Genomic DNA, 17,883 nt, shown 5'->3' on the forward strand with positions numbered 1-17,883 from the left:
AGAAGACTGCTCGGACATGGGGTTAAGTCAGTCAGAGACTGCACCGGGTGTTCAGATCCCAGTGTATCCCCAAGGGTGAGATTTTAAGTGCAACAGCCACGTTGAGATACTTTAGTTAAGAAGAACAGTAGGCCAGAAGCGAAACTACAGAAGCTAAAAAGTAAGGTTAGGACATTTAGAGACTTTTCCAGAGCTGTGGATTTTAATGGATTAGGTCTTTGTTTTTGTTTTTGCAGGTGGCACTGTCTATGAGTTTCATGGTATTTCCATCATGGAGTCAGTTGTGCTAAGGTTTGGGGAAAAGAGATTATGATATAAGTTAGAAGGGGGAGAGAGAAGCAGGTGGGTGGGCAGGACAGGAAGAGAAGATTAGAACTCTACAAAGAGGGTAATGGGCTCATCGGCCTGCTGAAACCTGGAGCCATTCAGAGCACAGTCTCACCAGCCTTGCCCTGCACAGTTCTGTGGACATGGTTGTTTTGTTTCTATTCCTAGGAAGACACTAAAAAGAAGAAAAAGAAGTCTGAGACCACAAAAGACTTTCCCAAATCCTGGTTGGTCAAGGCCCTCTTCAAAACCTTCTATGTGGTGTTCCTGAAGTCACTTATACTGAAATTAATACACGATATTCTTCTATTTCTGAGTCCTCAGCTGCTGAAGTGAGTGCCCAGGACTTGCTGTCCTTGCAGGACTCTCTCTGCCACCTCCCCTTTGCCCTTTTATATGTAGGCAAGAGTGTTCACTGGGCTCCGATTTTTCTTCCACTTTCCAGCTTTGTGTACACGAAAAGCCCAAGGCAGTTTTCCAGATATTAGATAACACTTTAGACTCTTTCATTCCTGTCCACCTCTCCTCCGAGGAGGCCACATACACATTAGACTCTTTGTTGTTAAAATGAACTAGTATGACCCGAGCTGCAGCTAGCAGGTGGGCAGCATGCTTCCTGAGAGAGTGAGTAAGTTCATCTCTCCAGATGTAACTCTCTTCACCTTCCTAGGGGTCAAGCTACTCATGACAGGCTTTTGCAATCTGCCACTGCAGGGCATGAGCAGACAGCTAGAGAGCCCTTTACCTCATATGGATGTGAGCTTACATTGTCTAAAAATGAATTGATGGACCCCACTCTCTATGACAGGGCTGAAACGTTCAGTGACAGATGTGTACGTGTAAAAATTTCTCTAAAGATCCTTTCTTCTTCTTCTTTGGAGTCCCTCTTTGTAGCCCAGCCTAGCTGACACTAAACTCTTGCTTTTCCTCTCTTAGCCCCTGAGTGCTGGGATTAGATGTCTTAGGGTTACTATTATTTTGGTGAAACACCATGATCAAAAGCAAGTTGGGGAGGAAGTCGTGGCATGGACTCAGACAGGGCAGGGACCTGGAGGGGAACTGTTGGCTGGCTTGTTCCTCACGGCTTGCTTAGCCTGCCCTCCTATGGTACCCAGGACCAGGGGTGGCACCATCATCATTAGCTGGGTCCTCGCTATTAATCAGGAAAAGTTCCGTACAGTCTTGCCTACAGCCCAGTCTTATGGAGGCATTTTCTAAATTAAGGTTCTCTCCTGTCAAGTGACTTTAGCTTGTGTTAGGGGCAATTCTGGTTGTTTCGTCACCTATAGTCAAAAGCGAGGCTTCCGCTGTCCTGAGTAGGAGGAGGGGCCCTTGGAGGCCTAATGAGCACCACTTTCTTGGTTTTATTCCTGCAGATATCTCATTGCCTTTGTGAAAGACCCTGGTACCTACCCGTGGGTCGGCTACATCTGTGCAATCCTAATGTTTGCTGTGGCTGCCATCCAATCCTTCTGCCTTCAGGGTTATTTTCAGATGTGTTTCATGTTGGGAATGAGTGTGCGGACAACGGTCATAGCTTCTGTATATAAGAAGGTGAGCGATTACGTCCGGTACAGCCAAAACAAAAAACCACTTAATAAACACGAACATTTATTCCAAGGTGGAGGAAAATTTGATAGAAATGAAAATTAATGTCAGCATTAGTTTTGACTAGTTATAAGGTTCCCCTAAATGCTTTGTTGGAAATCAAAACATGGAGTGTGTGTGTGTGTGTGATATTGAGCATCCTAGGAAGAAGCTGCCAAGGGGCCCAGGGTCTGACATTCAGCCATGAAGGCTTAGACAGCTGTCTCCTTACCTTTCCTGACAAAATGAAAAGCCTCAGAAAATAAGGTAAAGTTAGGGAAAAAAAAAAAAAAGGTGCGTGGGTCACACTCTTAAAATCATCAACATTTAATTTTTAAAATGTTTCTGTTTTATGTGTATGGGTGTTTTGTTTGCATGTATGTACATTCACCATGCGTGCTTATCAGTTCCCCTGAAACTGGAGTTACAGACATTTGTGAGCCTCCATATGGATGGTGGGAATTGAATTTGGGTCCTCTGGAAGAGCAGCCAGTGTTCTTAACCACTGAGCCATCCCTCCAGCCCTAGACCATCAACATTTGATTGAAGTACTTACTGCCACAGTTCAAAGGCCTAGCATATCTGTCCCAAATCACAGTCTTACCAGCGAGAGTGGGGTTAGAATGCTGTATGAGTCATGGCCCCATCCCCTTGAATATATTTTACCTAGACACTTCTTTTTCTGGTTCTTTCCTCTCTTCGTGTTTCTTGTTTTGTTTAGGGGGTGCTGATGACCAAGCCCAGGACCTTCTGCATGCTACATAAGGATGCTACCACAGAGCTATGTCCCCAGCCTAGCAACTTCTTTTCCTGTCTCTTTTGGTTTTTCAAGATAGGGTTTGTCTGTGTAGCCTTGGCTGTTCTGGAACTCTGCTTCCTGGGTGCTGGGATTAAAGGTGTGGGCCACCAAACCTCCCTCTGCCTATGTACTTACTTACTTAGATTTTGCTCATCTTTCTGCTGATACATGGTTTAAATTTTCAAAATTACATTTATTTTATATTTGTGACTGTGACTATGTATGAGTGTATATTAGGTATATGTGTGTATGTATGCAGGTATGTGTGTAGATATGTTTGTGGAGGGGTAGGTGTGTATGTGAGTATATGTGTGTGTGTATGTGTAGGTATGTTTGAGTGAGAGGAGTTGGTTTTTATTTGCTGAGTCATCTCTCTGGCCCTGATCTTAAGGCAGTCAGGACAGTTCTTTAGGGCAGACTTTCTACTTTTTTTGTTTGTTTGTTTGTATTTGTTTTGTTTGTTTGTTGTGGGTTCAGAAATAGCCACATACTGACCACTCGAACACCAGACTCAGACTGTTGAAAGTTTGTTGAACGGTGAACAAAGACTGACTGGTCAGGGCCACAGTCTGGACTCCGGAGCCAGACTATGACGCCAGTCTGTTTCTAAGGCAGGTTTTTTTAATACAAAAAAACCATAACCAGGTACCAGGTGTAGGCGGGAAAGGGGTGCATTATATAATCGATTTTGTTTCCAGTGTGTTGCAGCTAGACAAAGCACTTTAAGCTGGGATTTAGGAGAGCAGAGCTCTTGGGGGCTTTCCAGCTTCTGGGAGTAAGGAACATGGCAGTTTTAACTCCAGCAGACCATGCATTTATCTCTATTGTTCTATTCCAAGCAGTAAGTGTTGAACTGTTGAATTGAATCCTGGCCTCAGGGACTTAGAGCCTGGGAACTTGAATTTCATTTTACATAGTACTCCAGATGGGGACTGGGAGGTAAAATGGCTTCTGGTATGCTAAACTTTTGATATGTTAAAGGCGACAGCAGGTGTTACCAGAAGAGCTACAATGGTGCTAAGAACTGAAGTAGGGTCTCAGTGGAGTGGCTCTAGAGTTCAAGCAGGTTAAACTGGTTACAACAGGCCTCCACTGTGAGTTTTGTTCTCATCTGTGCCAAGTTGACACTAAAACCAACCATAACAGATAGCACTTCAGGCCGTAGTTCAGGTTGGCTTGGAACGTGCTGTGTAGCCCAGGCTTGCTGTGACCCACCAGCAACTCTCCTGCTTCAGCCTCCTGAGCACTGCGGCTACAGGTGTCAACTTCTATAGTGAGTTAGCCACATCAGAAGTCTATGGCCCAGCAGGAAGATGGTTGCCACCAGGAGTTAGAACTCCTGTTATAACACTAAATAACTAAATAAATAAAACCTAATAAAAGTGTTAAGTCTACAAGGCGAGAACCAACAATGCTGACTTAATCCTTCTTCTCTTCCATCTTTCATTTCCTCCCATCCTCCCGTATTGAAAACCCTATGATACAATAGTGAAATGCGTGAATGTGTAAACTTGTCCTCACAATTTATATCTGGTCAATAACAGAAAAAAAAAAAAAAATAGAACCACGGCTCATTATAATTAAAGTAAAATAAAGAGTTAAATACAAACCCGTTACTGGGACTCCTAAAAGTAACTCTTGTAAATTTGGGTGTCTGGGTAGTCATTTCAAAAGTTGCGTGTAAGCTGACACAAAGGATAGATGGGAATTTTGTGGGCAAAGAAGTGCATAGGTGGGTGGGATTTAATGAAGGTGAGAACAAGAGGAAGAAAGGGTTAAAGGTGAGATAGCACAGTGAGGAGGCGGGGACAGAAGAAGCCTATGGAGAGGTTAAGTCTATGTGCAACCCACCCTTCTGTTGTATTCTCCTCTTCTGCTCCTCAGGATCTTTGGCCTTATCTGCTGACCCCGATCCTAATCTTTCCCTTTAGGCCCTGACCCTATCTAACTTGACCAGGAGGCAGTACACCATTGGAGAGACGGTGAACTTGATGTCTGTAGACTCCCAGAAGTTAATGGATGTGACCAATTACATCCACTTGGTATGGTCCAGTGTTTTACAGATCACCTTGTCCATCTTCTTCCTGTGGAGAGAGCTGGGGCCTTCGGTCTTAGCAGGTATCGGAGTAATGGTTCTCCTGATCCCAATTAATGGACTACTGGCTGGCAAGGGCAGAAAGATTCAGGTAAAAGAAGGGTCATCTGTGTGCGTGTGCCTTTTAGACACCTGAACTCTGACTTTTGCTACTAAATCTTAGCGGGAGCTGGGGAAGGGCAAAGCTTATGGGAAGACTTTCTACCATCCCAAAAGTACTTGGCTTTTTCTATTCCACTTTGGCCTCTGACCAGTCACTCAGTACATAATTTCCCACCTAACTCTTCTGAGCTTCCTTCAGAAGTGATCTTTACCACCTTGCTTCTCCATCATAGCAAAATAGACCAACTTCGCCTAACAGTCACATGGGTAATCCCAACTTTCAGTTTATGTCTTGACAATCATCCCGCTGTTACCAGGTGGTAGCCCTCCAGGCAGACAGTTCAAAGCCCTGCCAGGAATCACAGCTTGAGTAGGTGGACTCCCTAGAGCATGAGATCTATTCAGTCACTGGCTTTGTATTCATGTAGTAGCAAATATTGTCTTAAAACTCTGTTGCATGTCTTACCAAGGGCACAGCAACAAGTCAGACAAAAATCTTACTCTCGTGGATATTATATTCTGCTTCCAGGGTGGAGAGATAGACAACTAAGGGGGTGGGGGGAGGAGATGAGAAATCAGCTCATGATGAATACTCCACAGAGAACTGAGTGAAAAATGATAGTGAGTGGGAAGATATTTTCAGTTAGGAGGTCAAGGGAGTTCTCTGTGAGATGGGCATCTAAACCCAAGCTCTGAGCGCCACACCCTGACAATGAAGGCGTGAGCCTTTTGAACAGCGATGGAAGAGCAATCTGAGGAGACAGCACAGGCAAAGGATAAATGAGGATGGGTAGGGACAAGCTTGGCATAGTCAAGAGTCGGAGAGAGGGTAGGGATGGAAGAAACAGATTAGAAACGAGAAGAGCTGGAGAGAAATAAATGCCGTCACTGGGGCCTCCAGTTCCTAGTCAGTGGCAGCCACACTACCATCAGCAGCAAACCTAGGCACTGCCCCAGCTCTCTCCACAGGAAGAAGATGGACAAGGTGATCTGTAAGTACATTTGGGTTCTGTCTTTCTTTCTCTTGGCAGGTCAAAAATATGAAGTATAAAGACAAACGTTTAAAAATCATGAATGAGATTCTCAATGGAATTAAGGTAAGAACAAAACAAATAAACAAACAAACAAAAAACCCAAAATCAAACAGAGGAAGTCCTCTGGGCATGGTGACAGATGCTGTGACTTTGTCATCCTGTTTAGTGTCATATGACTCCTGATTCATTTACCCACAAGCCTCCTGTTTCTCTTCTGTTCCTTCCGGATACTCTTGAAAATTGATTTCTATTTATTTACCTTAAATGATTTGTTTTTACATTTTAAGCAGAAATTTTTTAAAATAAATTTCCACTTGACAATTTTATAACAAATTTTGATTATATTTACCCCCTCACACACATACACCATTCTCCTTCCATTCCCTTTCACTCCTCCTTTCTTCTTGTAGCCATGCCCCTTCTAATTTCCTACCTTTTAAAAAACTATATAATCCACTGAGTTCAACTAGGATTGTTTGTATGTACGTGAATCTAGAGTTATTGACTCAATTATGGAAATTTACCCTGGCTACATACCTGAAGGACAATTATTTCCCTTTTCCCAGCATTCATGAAGTATCAATAGCTTCTCAGCTTTGAGCAGGATCTGTGAGCCCTCCCCCCTTCGTAGGGAAACGCTGACAGGCTCAGTCACTAGATAAGGACAGCTGCTGTGCACTCACGAGTCTACATCCTGTGTGGAAAACAGTGCTTCTCAGCACCCTCCCCATGCTCTGGAGCTTACGTTGTCTCCCCCGCCCCATCACATTCCCTGGGCCTGCATGTGTGTCTGCATATATGCATGCGCATGCATGTGAATGCAGGTGCCAGGGGCGTCAGAGCCAGTTTCTTCCAGTTCAGATGTTCTGTCACCTCCTCGGTCTACTCTATTAGTGAAAGTTTCTACCAGTAGAACGTGCTGCTTTCCGTTTCTTGACTGCCTGAATGGAAACGGTGCTCTACAAGAGTGGGATCACTAATTTACCTTGAATTGCTCAGAAATTTCCAGCTTTTAACATGGCAAGTTCTGTGTCTTGGCAAATTTATTTCAACAGGCAAGCTAGGACAGTTTGTCAAAAAAAGTCAAGTCAAGTGTGTAAGATGCTCTCCATGTAGCAGGTTGTCAATAAACATAAGCTACCTCTCCATAAACAGTCCATAATCTAGGCTTCCAGCTTAGATTTTGGTAGCTTGTCCTAAATTAAGGGTGGACTGTATACAGCTTTTCAGGCCACAATGTGAATCTTGCCGTTCCCTGACCCATTAGATCCTGAAATATTTTGCCTGGGAGCCTTCATTCCAAGAGCAAGTCCATGGCCTCCGGAAGAAGGAACTCAAGAACCTGCTGCGCTTTGGCCAGATGCAGACGGTGATGATCTTCACCCTCCAATTAACCCCAGTGCTGGTAAGCAGGGGAGGGCACAGCCTGACATCCAGTCCAAGCATCCAAAGACTTAACCCCCTGTTCCCCCTTCCTTAAATTCCTGGGTCACCATCCCCCCAACCCCATCTCTAGTCCTACCCTTTCCGTGCTGTTGGGTGAGGGCTCAGAGCGTTCACCACGAATGTGGTCTCCAAGAATGACCCGTCTTCATGGGGGAAGCAGTGTGGGTGTGGTGAAAGAGAGAGAGGGCCCAAGCTCCGACCTTAGCCATCCATTGAGTGACTTTTGTCACCTTGGGAGAGGTGTTTCCTCCTGTACGGGATCAAGTTTCTGACGGGTAATCTGGAGAGGCTGAGATACTCCCTAACATCCCTTCAACCCTGATATACAGTGTTGCTGAAACAGCACAGAGAGGTCTGGACCATTTCAGTAGTGAGTTTCCTATGACCTTGTTCTTCCCAGGTGTCTGTGGTCACATTTTCTGTTTATGTCCTGGTGAGTAGCAGCAATATTTTGGACGCAGAGAAGGCTTTCACCTCCATCACGCTGTTCAACATCCTGCGCTTTCCTCTCACCATGCTTCCCATGGTGATCACTTCCATGCTTCAGGTACACAAAGACCCCACACCTACCTGCTTGATTGCCTTATAGTGGAGCTCACATCAAATATAGCCTGCTATATCTCATGTGTAGCATCTACCGGAAAATGTTAAATTAAGAGTCTGTCTGGTTTCTGGAGGCAAGTGGCTTGACCCTAGTAAAATCCTAAGCAATCTGAGCCTCAGTTTACTTGGCTGTCTGACTAAAATGTGGTCATCATACTAACCCCACCCACTTCACAGCAGACAATCTTGCAAATGATAGGACTTCCATGAGTATGGCCGGTTAGAGCCGTATTCCCAGACTCGTCTTTCTAAAGCTCTTGAGGTATTGACATAGCATTAAGTAAATAAGGCACAAAAGAAAAGAAAAAAACAAAACAAAACAAAACCCTGTCTTTGCCGATTTCTTTTGAGGTAATAAGTTTGGGAGCCCAAAACTGACTTCAGTAAACCTCGAATCCTCGAATGGGACAGAGGCAATGTCTTATGTTCTGAAAACTGACCATAGTCACTGAGAACACCATGGACTAGACCTTAAGAGGAAGTCCAAAGGGCAGATGGGAGATTGATGCCAGGACTGAAATTTTGGGGTACGATGCTGACCTGCATTTATTTGAGAGGTAGCACACCTATGCCCATAAGGACTGAGGTCAAAGGGAAGACCTTTTTGTCTTAGAGGGAATAAAGAGAGGGTAGCCGTTTGACTAGAGAGGGAACAGCACTCTTTATATGTAGTTCATTGCACGCACAATAGAAGTAAGATCAGTCAAGGTGCTCACCCCTTCATTTCCTTTCACCCAGTGTAACACCGAACCAAAAAGATGGTGTAACACTGGCAGTAGTACATTGTCTCTGAGTTGCTGATCCATGAAGCAGCTGAACAGTTAAGGACTCGCTCTTCCTCAGAGGCTGGATATCTCTGAAAAACAATCTCAGGACAGCTTTTTCGGAAGATAGGAAGGGCAAGAAAAGCCATCCGCACGGTGCTCCTTGAAAACCTCCCAAGTCCTCGTGTTCTGGCTCTGTACTTGGACCTCCTACAGCTTCATCTTCAGCCACTTCCTCTAAAGATGCTGTGCTGGGTCAGTTACAATACTGATGGTTCATCAAAGCACAGACTCAGTTAAATAAGGGGCAAGGCTGGGGCTCCGTTACCAGAAGTAGGGTTCTGTCATAGGAAGTGGTAGACAGTTTCTGGAAATAAGACCACAGTTTGGAGAGAAATAGCACCAGAGTTGAATTACCTGAGTCTCTGAAGGCTGAAATGCTGTCTTTATATACTTTTGTCTAGTGTAGGATGGCTTGCAGGGCTGAGGGATGGAGGAGTCTGTGGTAGTGGTTTAGAGGTTCCAAGTCAAAGTCCTTTCCCTGCTTGTGTTTTGTTACTGAATTATTTTTCTTCCACTTAGTTTTATTTCCATAAGGCCAATTCTTTTTTTTTTTTAAATAATGTTTTCACTTATCCCTTGAAAATTTCATGCAATAGATTTTGAGTATATTCTTTCTCCTCCCCCAACTCCTTCCAGATTCTTTCTCATCTCCCTCCCCACCCAACCAAAACCAAACCAAATCAAACCAAAACCACAACAAAACCAATGACTCCAATTTGTGCTGGCGGGGTTTCTGAAGTTTCTTATTCCTGAGATCTTTTGTGTCCTCTAGGCCAGCGTCTCTGTAGATCGGATAGAGAAGTACTTGGGAGGAGATGATTTGGATACATCCGCCATTCGCCGTGTCAACAATTTTGGTAGGCAAATTTGGAAATTAGTTCCACAAACTATTCATAGTGCTGGCACCAGGCTACTTATAGGCAGGGCTTAACCACAGCAGCTAACGAAAAGAAAGAGCTAGGAAATCCATCTTCAATTGATTAGCCTTGTGCAGGAAGCAATACAAACTATGTTCTCAACTAAAGAAAAGTGCTCAGCCAGGTCTCTAAACAAAGCACAGTTAGCTCTTCTGGAGAAACAGGGAGTCCTGCAAAGGACCCAGAAAACAGAAGTCAGACTGGTAAGTCAGCTGGGTAAGGGGATTGGGAAGGCAGCTTGAAAACACAGGTTCCGGCATCCATAGCCAGTATCTGGAGTCCAAAATGGGGAGGGCTCAAATGAGAATGTAGAATTCACATAGAACAGAGGACTAGGTAACACAGGGCCAGAGATGGAGGATTAGGGGTGGGAGGTCAGGGGATGCTGGGTGGGGGTTGGGGGTGGCATCTAGAGGTCCAAGAAATCTGGGATCCCAAGTTTAGTTTCATTGCCCCCTGCTAGCACAAGCTCAGCACCTGACAGAGGTGATCTCAAAGGCTGGTAGATGAATCAGAGACCATGAGCTGAGGGAAGGCTGATGGTCACATGAGGGCCTATGTGTACCTAAAAGAACGGTATTTCCCCCTCCCCCTTTCGATAGATAAAGCTGTGCAGTTTTCAGAAGCCTCTTTTACTTGGGACCGGGACATGGAAGCCACAATCCGAGAGTGAGTGTGTCCCCTTGCTTTCCAGCTCTTCCTTAGGACCCTCCTGCCCTACCCCGTTTTCAGAAGATTCTGTGTAGCTGGACACCAGAAAAGACTGTAGGTTGTATTCTCTTGGATACTAGTTCAGGCTATACTCTGGAGAGGTGAGCTGAGAGTAAAGAACCTGATCCTTTCTCCAAGGTTATATTTTCTTTCTGCTTTCATGCTGCGAGCCTCTGTGTCTTCAGTTAAGAATCCATGAACATATTTGTTCCTCCAGATAATAGTTGAAGAAAGTGCAGGTCCTGAACTTTAGACTCTAGCTTCTCTCCTCAGACCAGACAATGGGAACCATTGCCATAGATTTCAGAGCTGGGTATGGCAGGCCACATTAACAGTCTTAGCAGCGGGGAGGCTCAAGCAATAGGATCATGAGTTTGAGACCGGTCTGGGCTGACAAGGCTCTGTCTAAAACAAAACAAAAACAAAACAGCAACAACAACCAGCTCCTGTAGACTAACTCCTGTTCCGTTATGGCTATAACCAGCCCACTCTCCTGGACTGCCTGCCGGTACCTGTCGGTGCCTGTCAAGCCCTCCTCATTTTGGACTCCAGATCCAACATTGTTCACTCTGGCTATGGATGCCTTCCCACTCAGAACCTGTTTTCTTTCACCCTAAGCAAAGAACTCATGGCTTTCCACCCTTCTCTCCTATTCCTCTAGTCTTGAAGTGCACTCTGGGGTCAGCACCAGGATTAGCCAGAGCAAAGGCCACTGCTCTAACCCTTCCAGCCAAAAGCTTTCCTTTGTAGAGAGAAAACAGGGCACAGCCCCCACTTCACTGCTGCAGTCCAGAGCAGGTTTGTAGAGACAGTGTGGCTGGTTCCTGATGTTCCAAGTGCTTTAGCAACTCCAATAGTCAAGCTGGCACAAAGAGTTCCTGCCCAGTGTAGACCCCTCCTCACAGAGAAGTAAGGTCTTCAGGGTCAGGATGAGGTAAGGGAATTTGCTTTATTTAATTTAATTTATTAATGGAATAATGGAATAAATAAATCTAAGAAACATAAAGTAGCAAGTTAAGTTTAGAAGCAAAACTCACAACTCTGCTGCTTTAAAAAAACAAAACCTTTGTCCGGAAGAAGTGACCTTTCAAAACTGCCCAACCCAGCAGTATCCAAGCTTAGACCTGAACCAGGTGTGCAGGCTCCTGAGAGGGTGTTGTTCAACAGTTGGTCCTATGAGAACTTTTTCCCCCCTTGGAGAACTTTTACGTTGCAGATGCACCTTTGCCACAAACTCATTGGATGAGTTTGATCACTAGAACCCATTGTTCGGTGTCTTAGAACTTAACAGTAATGAAGATGCACTTTGAGGTCTTATCATCATGGGAATGTTACCTAAAAACAGATTTCATAAAGAGTCAGAGGAGTGTCTTGAACTACTGCTCCCACCCACCCATGACCTTCAGAAACATTTCTCTCTTTCAGTGTGAGCCTGGACATAAAGCCAGGACATTTGGTGGCTGTGGTGGGCACCGTGGGCTCTGGGAAGTCCTCTTTGATATCAGCCATGCTAGGAGAAATGGAAAATGTCCACGGACACGTCACCATTAAGGTGAGTGGAAGTGTAATGGAAGAGCTTTCTGGCCCCAAATGTGGGCCTTACTGTTCTTTCCGCCTGGAGACATCTGCTGTTATTGCGAACTGTAGATTCTGTCCCTCACCCCAGTCAGACTCTGAGGTTGGAACCCAAGGCTCTGCAGTTTTAATGAGCTGTCCTTGTGGTTCTTACATGCATAACAACATATTGAAACTGTTGACTAGAGATGGCTGCCTGCACAGAATGGGCATTTCTGCTGTAAATATATGTGTGTGTCTGAAAAGCTCATCTCTACAAAACTGCAAGAAAAGGACCTAGGAAAATGTTGTCACAGGTTAACTCTGTAGGGCTGGAGAGATGGCTCAGCAGTTAAGAGCGCTTGCTGCTATTGCAAAGGACTGGGTTTAGTTCCCAGCACCCACACGGTGGCTCACAACCATCTGTCACTCCAGTTCCAGGGGATCCAATGCTCTCTTCTGGCCTCTCTGGACAGAAGACAGATATGTGCTATACATACACGCTGCAGGCAACACACTAAACCCGCGAAATAAATCTTTAAACAACAACAAACTTGACTTTGTGGTCAGAGTGCCAACAACAAACAACGATAAATCAGCAGTGGCTGTAAAATCAGCACTGACATTTGTCCCTAATGTCATCATTAGCCTTGAGCCTCTCACCATCCTTCCTCCCCAAGGATGGGAACTGACCCCAGAGACTTTCGCCTTTCACAGACCCGGCACACGCTCTCTCTCTGAGCCAGCTATGTGTCTGCGTTAACACCTCCCACTCCTGCGTGTGTACCTCTGCCACAGCGTACACGTCAAGGTCAGAGGAGAACCTCGGGTGTCTTTGTTGTTGGTCACTCCTGTGCATCCCCGGTTAGCTGCCTCCGCTTCCCGAGTCCCCACAGGAGCACTGACGTCATAGACGCGCACTACTGTGCCCAGCGTCATGGGTTTTTGAGACTAACCGTCTCGACCAGTCTTCTTTCCCTGCTTTTCATTTTGAAGCACACTGTAGCCTGTCTCACTGTGTAGTCTGAGCTGGCCTTGAACCTGTGGTCTACTCCCTCAGTCTCCTGAGCAGCTTCCATTACAGGCGTGTGTCACACTGCCCAGCTCACCTCCTGCTCTGAGAGCTGGATCGTTAGAGACAATTCCTCAAATACGATATTAAGTTTTGTTTGTTTGTTTGAAAACAGAGGAAGAGATTTCATGGCATTTTTATCAACTCTCTGAACTTCTCCGGAGTTAAATTTACAGGAAACAATAAGCAATTTTTCATCATTAAACCAGCTACTATTTTGACCATGAAGAACTTTTTAGCCCCTTCGGAGGCTTTCTTTTTTAATTATGAGAAAGTTTGCACTGGATTGCTTTGCAATAACCTGCTTGGAAAAACTTTAAGAAACATTTCTTCTTCCACCGTATACTCCCTTATTTATCAATCTCCAATGAGCCAATATGCATTAAAAAATGTACATTAGCAGAAAGGACTACAGATTTAACTTTGCCTCCTAACTCCTTTTAGGAGACTATTTATTGCTAACTTACAATTCAGTTATTTCTCAGAAACAGGCATTTATCAGTCTCTATCATTTTAGTGTGTTAATTTCAGCTTCTGGGTTTTTCTTTGTAGGGTGTCATCTATGCCATTTGAATGAATTAACATTGTATTAGTTCTTGTCAGGTCATTGAATTTGATTAAAACCCTGTTCTCTGCAGCATGTACATTCCTTCTGATTCTCAGGATCATGGCAAGAAAATGATAGCATAAAAAGGCACACAGGCAAAAGGATGTTTAATGGTAGAACATTGGGTCTTACTTCCAGTCATCACATTCATAAGTGCTAGATGCTTACGGGGCCTGAGGTAGAGCTCTTCAAACCTCAGCTTTGTTTGTTCCTTGCCACTCTTGGCTGTAAGTGTGATGTCACATGGTCTGGTCCTCCCTGTCTAGGGCACCACAGCCTACGTCCCTCAGCAGTCCTGGATTCAGAACGGGACCATCAAAGACAACGTCCTTTTTGGATCAGAATTCAATGAAAAAAAGTACCAGCAAGTTCTTGAAGCCTGTGCTCTCCTTCCAGACTTGGAAATACTGCCTGGAGGAGACATGGCTGAGATTGGAGAGAAGGTACCTGGGGCAAAGAACCTTGAAGGGTAAAGGAACAACTGAAGAGAAACAGCGAGGACAGTAGTGGAACATCTGTTGATAAATCACGGTCATCACAAACACACAAAACCTGTTTGTATGGCTGCATGCTTTCTAGAAATAACTCCATTTCTTTGTATGTGTTTTGAGTCATGGTCTAACTATGTAGCCTTCACTGGCCTGGCGCTTGGTAAAGACCTGTGTCTGTTATCTAGGATTAAAGGCCTGCACCTCCAGAACTGGACTCCAGTTTTTTTAATATTAGGAAAGAAGTAGATTATGAAAGGGAGAAGGGGGTGTGTGGAGGGGAGCCCCAGAAAGGAGAGAAACCAAGGAAGTCAGAGAGGAAGAGCCAGAGAGCATGGAGTCCAATTTTTTAAACTTTGTACCTGAAAGCAAATACAAGAATTTAAAATCTGAATCAAAGGTAATAAGGCAAAGGAACCAAGAGGCTAAGTTTATTATAATGGAGTGGCTTGTACTGTTAAAACTCTTGAATAAAAATTGATTTTAATAAGTATATTATATCCATTGGATACATACATTATAATTTATTTGGAAATTTTTGATTACTACATGTTTAAATCATTTTGATCCTTTCTCCTTTTTGAAAAACAAACATAACCATCTTCTAGGGGCAAGGATCTTGAGACACTAGGAGATGAGAGAAAATACAGTTCTAGGGTTGCCTATTTCCTTAAGTCAGAATCCGCTGATTGAGCCCCACCTGCTCGCAGAGCAGGAAGTGTCAGAAGCACAGAAGGTGTGAATGCACAACTGCACGGCAGAAAAGTTGGTAAAGTTATTTATCTGAGAAGAAATTTCTTGTTTGTATAAAGAAACATGTTTAAGCCCTTAATAACTCATCTAGGCAAGTGTCTTCCTTTTACCCCTCGTTGGCAGGCAGGGTGAAGGGAGCCAGGGAGTGTTAATAGAAACCATTTCTCCTTCAGGGCATAAATCTCAGTGGCGGGCAGAAGCAGCGAGTCAGCCTGGCCCGGGCCGCCTATCAAGACGCAGACATCTATATTCTGGATGACCCCCTGTCGGCCGTGGATGCTCATGTAGGGAAACACATCTTCAATAAGGTCGTGGGCCCCCAAGGCCTGTTGAATGGCAAGGTGAGAGGCTGTTCAGTGACCAAGGCTGGAGGGGAGGGCGTTCAGGCTGGAGGGGAGGGCTCGGTGGGGTGCTGTCATACACATCTCCCAGAACAGCAATGTCCCTTATTATCCGGAAGATTACCCCTCTTCCTGTCAGACTAGTCTCCATGTGTCCCTTGAAGGCTCCCATTATGAAATCCTGGCCTAGACCGAGACTAACTATGAGAGCCTTTCTCTGTTGCTCTGATGTGGAGCCTCTCAGGGGACATATGGGGGGTGGAGGAGAGTTTAGACCTGTGGTTAGAACAAGAAATATATTTGTCCCTCTGTTGATAAGAGCATTTTCCTTAGCAGCAGGCAGGGAGAGTCTGTGTTTGGCTTGTTTGCTTCAGAGGATAACAGAGCTCCTGAAGCGGCCCGCTGCTCTACTGAGGCCCTTGGCCTCTGTCTCAGCTCCGTGGGGCTACAGATAGTCTGTCTTCTTCCTGTCCTTAGTCCTGCCTCCTGTCCCTAAGATCTTCTAGGTTTCATTCACTCATGAACAGATGTCTACCCTGTGGCAAGTTTGTTGAAAACAAACAAACAAACAAACTGTTTTAATGGTAGTCTGCATGCACTGCAGTGGAGACCTTGGAGGAGTAACCCTGTTTTACCAGGGACCCTGGGAAAGGAACAGGGATTGTCTCTGAGTAGAGACATAAGGGCTGAACATCTGCTAGGTTAAGAAGACTCTAGATGCTGTTGGACTGTGGGGCAGAAGGTAAATGCGGTGGGCTTAGGTTGTCTCTCAGAAGCCCGTTACAAACCCAGATGCTCTAATCCAGCCTCCTTGTTGGTTGACCAGTCTTTCTGTGAGTGGAGTTCCTATCTCAGGAACCAATATGGAAAAACAAGGTATTATCAAGTCTCTATACACCAGGGAGGCCTGGATAAAAATAACATTTCTGGTCCCACAACTCCCTTAACTTACTAAAAGATCTGGGCGGTTCTTTTTTATAGCTGGTAAGCAGATGTCTACTAAGTGAAAAGACACAAACCAGTTATTTTTCTAGGAGGACAGGCACTGTCTAAGGGACTCTCTTAGCTCCATCTTGTTTAGGAACACAGAGGCGCGCATGTGTCCGGCAAACCTCATTGACACTATAGGGCAGTAAAGTGAGTAGAACCGCGATTCTAGCGGTCTCGTTTCACACGCAGCAGGCTAGTGTTTTAAGATGGGATGCAGGGAACAGAAAGTAAAGTACAATGAGCCAAGTGGTTGGGGCCGCATGATGAAGCAAAAGCCCAGTATGAATTGACAAGTCTGTTTTTCTCTTTTTAGAGAAATCCAGGCAAGATGGTGGGCATGGAATTATCAGAGCAATTTAATATTATTTTTTACAGACTCGAATCTTGGTTACTCACAGCATTCACTTCCTTCCCCAAGTGGATGAGATTGTGGTTCTGGGGAATGGCACCATCTTAGAGAAAGGATCCTATCAAGATCTGCTGGACAAGAAGGGAGTGTTTGCTAAGAACCTGAAGAGATTCATAAAGCATTCAGGGCCAGAAGGAGAGGCCACAGGTATGTAAGCAGGGTTGGAACAGGAGGGAACTTGGGATCTTAGTGAGATGATACACCAGTCTCTATATCCTGAACTATTTAATGTCCAGTGAGCTATGTTTGGAGCTGAATTGCCCAGAGATTCAAACTCCATTCTTTGTCTTCTGGGTCTCTGTAAAGGAACATAGGACTTAAAATTCTGTGCCTGGGCCAGATGAGTGGCACTTTCTATTCTGCTGCCTCTGACATGCACTCAAAAGACACTTCAGAAGGTACAACTAAATGTTTGATCAGTGGCCCTTATGAAAAAAGAAAAAGCAATGGTATAAGGGACCCGGTTTTAGGGATGCCAGGCTCCTGTTTACTCAAGTTACACACCCTTCCCCAACCACTTGAAATTCATGAAGTCCTGGACAGCTTCACAGGATAATCCTTAGCAAGGGAATATTGTTTAATACATTAAAAATTACTGTATATTTGAACCAGGAAAAATAAAAACAAGCAATTGCATAGTGTTACAGTCTATAATAAAAACAATTCCCACCACCACTGGGCTCACTGATTTGCCGTGGTTAGACTGCAGTTCTTCCCAAAGATCTGCTAACAGTTGTTCGGAGAACAGCAGCAAGTGGTGGTCACAAAGAAGAGGTCAAGATTGAGAGAGAGGAAGAATGTTCCAGAAATTAGGCCTTCTGGTAAATACTGAAAAGCCATTTTTTGAGCAATGATGTAAGCCCCTGAGCATAACATGTTAATTTGTTGGTTCTGGGATTTGGAATTTAATCGAAATGAGAGGACAGAAAGGTGAATTGTATCCATATTGGCTCTATGTATTAAATTCCTATCAGCTGCTGTAACAAACCACCGTAAACTGGATGGCTTAAACAAACACAAACTTATTGTCTATACCTCTAGAAGCTATACAGGCATGATCAAGGTGACAGCAGAATTTGTTCCTTTTCAGGTGCTGAAGAAGGATATGAGTGTGTGTGTGTGTGCGTGTGTGTCATGTACATCATTTTTCCCCCTCCCTTTCTTCCCTCCAACCCTTTATTACCAGCCACAATTTCCCTCTTGTTGGGTGGGCACTGAATG

At 44.6% G+C, this 17,883-nt stretch overlaps 1 protein-coding gene across 2 annotated transcripts in view; it reads left to right on the plus strand.

Annotated features, from left to right (window-relative positions):
- The window catches only part of Abcc2 (ATP binding cassette subfamily C member 2), a 54,009-nt gene that overhangs the window by 14,319 nt on the left and 21,807 nt on the right, over positions 1-17,883 (plus strand). For both annotated transcript variants that reach the window (XM_060389951.1, XM_060389956.1), the window contains 12 exons: positions 496-659; positions 1,704-1,881; positions 4,645-4,899; positions 5,942-6,007; positions 7,212-7,349; positions 7,791-7,937; positions 9,593-9,677; positions 10,340-10,406; positions 11,874-12,000; positions 13,948-14,124; positions 15,096-15,263; positions 16,629-16,809. In XM_060389951.1, coding sequence (XP_060245934.1) covers positions 496-659; positions 1,704-1,881; positions 4,645-4,899; positions 5,942-6,007; positions 7,212-7,349; positions 7,791-7,937; positions 9,593-9,677; positions 10,340-10,406; positions 11,874-12,000; positions 13,948-14,124; positions 15,096-15,263; positions 16,629-16,809 — 1,753 coding nt within the window. The remainder of the gene's footprint in view (positions 1-495; positions 660-1,703; positions 1,882-4,644; positions 4,900-5,941; positions 6,008-7,211; positions 7,350-7,790; positions 7,938-9,592; positions 9,678-10,339; positions 10,407-11,873; positions 12,001-13,947; positions 14,125-15,095; positions 15,264-16,628; positions 16,810-17,883) is intronic.

Source organism: Meriones unguiculatus, chromosome 1 (genome assembly GCF_030254825.1).
Source record: "Meriones unguiculatus strain TT.TT164.6M chromosome 1, Bangor_MerUng_6.1, whole genome shotgun sequence".
In the NCBI taxonomy this organism is placed as follows: domain Eukaryota; kingdom Metazoa; phylum Chordata; class Mammalia; order Rodentia; family Muridae; genus Meriones; species Meriones unguiculatus.